Source organism: Rhea americana, unplaced genomic scaffold (assembly GCF_003343005.1).
Source record: "Rhea americana isolate MKP2758 unplaced genomic scaffold, rheAme1 scaffold_433, whole genome shotgun sequence".
In the NCBI taxonomy this organism is placed as follows: Eukaryota; Metazoa; Chordata; class Aves; order Rheiformes; family Rheidae; genus Rhea; species Rhea americana.
In genome coordinates, this window is record NW_028186572.1 from 354,033 (window position 1) to 356,864 (window position 2,832).

The following is a 2,832-nucleotide window of genomic DNA, read 5'->3' on the forward strand; positions in this document are numbered from 1 at the left end:
GACGCGTGTCGCTGTCGCCGCAGGTGTTCGGCGCGTACCGAGGCAGCATCTTCGCCGTGACGCGGGTCCTGGTGCCGGGCTGGGCCGTGCTCTACTACGTCAAGTACCACGTTATGGTAGGTGCGGGCTGCGCTGCCGCCGCTGCGGAGCCTTCGCCGGCCCCCGCGGGCGCCCGCGGCCCCGGCGGGGGGAGGCGGGCGGCGGCGCCGGGGGCGGCTGTCGCGCTCGCTGGCGAAGCGGAGGCGGCGGTGGAGCAGCTGGAGCAGGGCGCCTGGGGCGGCCGGGGCAGCGCGGGCGCCCGCGGCCCGATTGCTGGCGGCCGGAGGCTTGTTCGGCGTGCGCCGCGAGGAGAGGCCGGGGCTGGAGTTCGGCGGTCTGGAGGCGCGAAGAGCAGGGGGGAAATGGCCTGCGAAAGACRCGACGGRCTGAAAGCTGGGGAGAAGAGGGTGGAATCTGTGCAGCCAGACCGCAACCGCTGACGTGCGGGAGGGAAAGGGACAGTAAATGGGTGACGGGCGAGACCTCCCGTTCCTGCGGTGGTGTCTTGCTGGAGAGTTATGATCTGGTTAGCCTCAGGTATTTATCTATCTTGTGGGAAGAAGCAGGCCCAAAATGACCTCTACTCTGTAGAGCTTGTACTTCAGAAGGGCCGTGTTGCGTGTTCTGCAAGGCTTTCGTACGTCGCCTGAGTAACGCGCCCTTTTCTTTCTCCCACCTCCCTCTCTCCTGCTCCCTTCCTCCCGCCTGCGCCCTTCAGAAAACGCCGTATGGTGTGGTTGAATCAAATCCGCGGATATTTCCGGTAAGTCTGTTAGTATTTGCTTTCCCTTCCAGCTCCATAAGATTCAGGGGGGAAAAGGGGTGAYTTCTGCAAACCCACTGCACGGGTTMCATCTAAAAGGCTCTGCTCGCTCCTGTGGACAGCTTGTCCTGAACAGAATAGTGTAGAATAGAATCAGTAAGGTTGGAAGGGACCTCTGGAGATCATCTAGTCCAACCTCCCTGCTCAAGCAGGGTCACCTAGAGCACGTCAGACAGGGTTGCATCCAGGCGGGCCTTGCATATCTCCAGAGAAGGAGACTCCACAACCTCTCTGGGCAACCTGTGCCAGTGCCCTGTCACTCTCACAGTGAAGAAATTCCCCCTCACGGTCAGGCGGAACTTCCAGTGGTTCAATTTCTGGCTATTGCCTGTTGCCCTATCACACGGGACAACTGAAAAGAGCTTGTCCCCATCCCCTTGACACCCTCCCTTCAGGTACTTATCCACATTGATAAGATCTCCCCTCAGTCTCTCACAGCTGTTCCTCACAGGGCAGGTGCTCCAGCCCTCTGATCATCTTCGTGGCCCTACACTGGACTCTCTCCAGTAGCKCCATGYCTCTCTTGTSCTGGGGAGCCCAGAACTGGACACAGTACTRGAGATGAGGCGTCAGCAGGGCTGAGTAGAGGGGCAGGATCACCTCCGTCGACCTGYTGBCAACAGTCTTCCCAATAYGCCCCAGGAGACCRTTGGCTTTCTTGGCCATGAGGGCACATTGCTGGCTCATAGTCARCYTGTYATCCACCAGCACTCCCAGGTCCTTCTCTGCAGAGCTGCTCCCCAGAAGGTCAGCCCCCAGCTTGTACTGGTGCCTAGGGTTTTTCTTCTGTAGGTGCAGGACTCTGCACTTGCCCTTGTTGAATCTCATGAGGTTCCTCTCTGCCCAGCTCTCCAGCATGTCCAGGTCTTTCTGAATGGCAGCACCACTGCATAATGATTACAGGATTTCTGAGCACTCTTTGTGTCCCGGGGGAGTGGAGGAGTAGGCTAAGAGTTCCAGCTGCGAGAGCTCAGTCCCGGGCCTCYGCAGAGGCCCTCCACACTCAGCTGTCCCCACGGCTAGAGTTGTGTYGCTGACCACTGAGGTGGATGAGCTTATGARGRGGGAGAGTAAAGCAGTGTTCTCTTTAAAGGCTTCCATGCTGCAGCTGRAAGGCRGGGTGGGGTGTGGGAAAGGATCAAGCAAGTACAGACTTTGGATACTTTGGCTATGATGCTATGTCAGCCTCTTTAGAAATGTTGAGTGAATGGAAGTGGGTGCTAATAGCGTTGTGAATGCCTTGAAGTACATTTTTGTCTGGATGTGGGGGCAGTTAGAGGCTAGTTGAAAGGCTATACTGTGTGGAAGGAMTACATTTTGTGTATGAGAAAATACTCACCGCGTTCTCCTTGGTTYCATTAGGGGGACAGAATTCTAGAGACAGGAGAAATTTTTCCACCCCTGAAAGAAGAWCCTGGTGGTCACCACTGATGGTTAAATGCTGACGTCCTTCTTCATCAAGCAAGGTGGTAACTGCAGCTGCTTTGTCTGTTGTATAAATRACTCTTTATTCTGTATCCCTTCATCTGTTCCTTCATTTACTTCCTATCTAGTCAGTTTTGTTCCAGTTGCTCCTCACACGGGCGTTTCCTTTGCCTACAGTGACTTTTACCGCTAATCTCTGTCGATCTACCACTCCTYCCTAGCCCCTGCGACCTCCCTCCCCCCTCAGCGCTGTATCTCGGCCAGTAGGGGATGGCAGAAGTGGAACTCTTGGGCGGCAGCCTGCTGAGCGCTCCGCACCCGCATCCCAACCCRTGAAGTAGCCTGATGGCAGCGTGGTCTGCCTGGAATTGCCTTTTCCCCAAATGAAGAATCCAGTTGGGAAGGAGAACAAAAGTAGCCAAGTTTTCCCTGGAAGTTGCAGCCACCAGAGTGAAAGGTAGATTCCCCTGACTTTCAGCCCTGCTGTTGCTTTCCTTGAAGGGACAGCAGGCAGGACAGTTGAACTGTAATCTTCAGGCTTTGCA

At 56.1% G+C, this 2,832-nt stretch overlaps 1 protein-coding gene across 1 annotated transcript in view; it reads left to right on the forward strand.

The window, feature by feature from the left end:
* The window catches only part of NDUFB6 (NADH:ubiquinone oxidoreductase subunit B6), a 2,711-nt gene extending 332 nt beyond the window's left edge, over nt 1-2,379 (forward strand). The window contains exons 2-4 of the mRNA XM_085315666.1: nt 24-116; nt 758-802; nt 2,225-2,379. Of these exons, the coding sequence (XP_085171792.1) occupies nt 24-116; nt 758-802; nt 2,225-2,293 (207 nt within the window). The 3' untranslated portion in view covers nt 2,294-2,379. The remainder of the gene's footprint in view (nt 1-23; nt 117-757; nt 803-2,224) is intronic.
* The last annotated feature ends 453 nt before the right edge of the window (nt 2,380-2,832 follow it).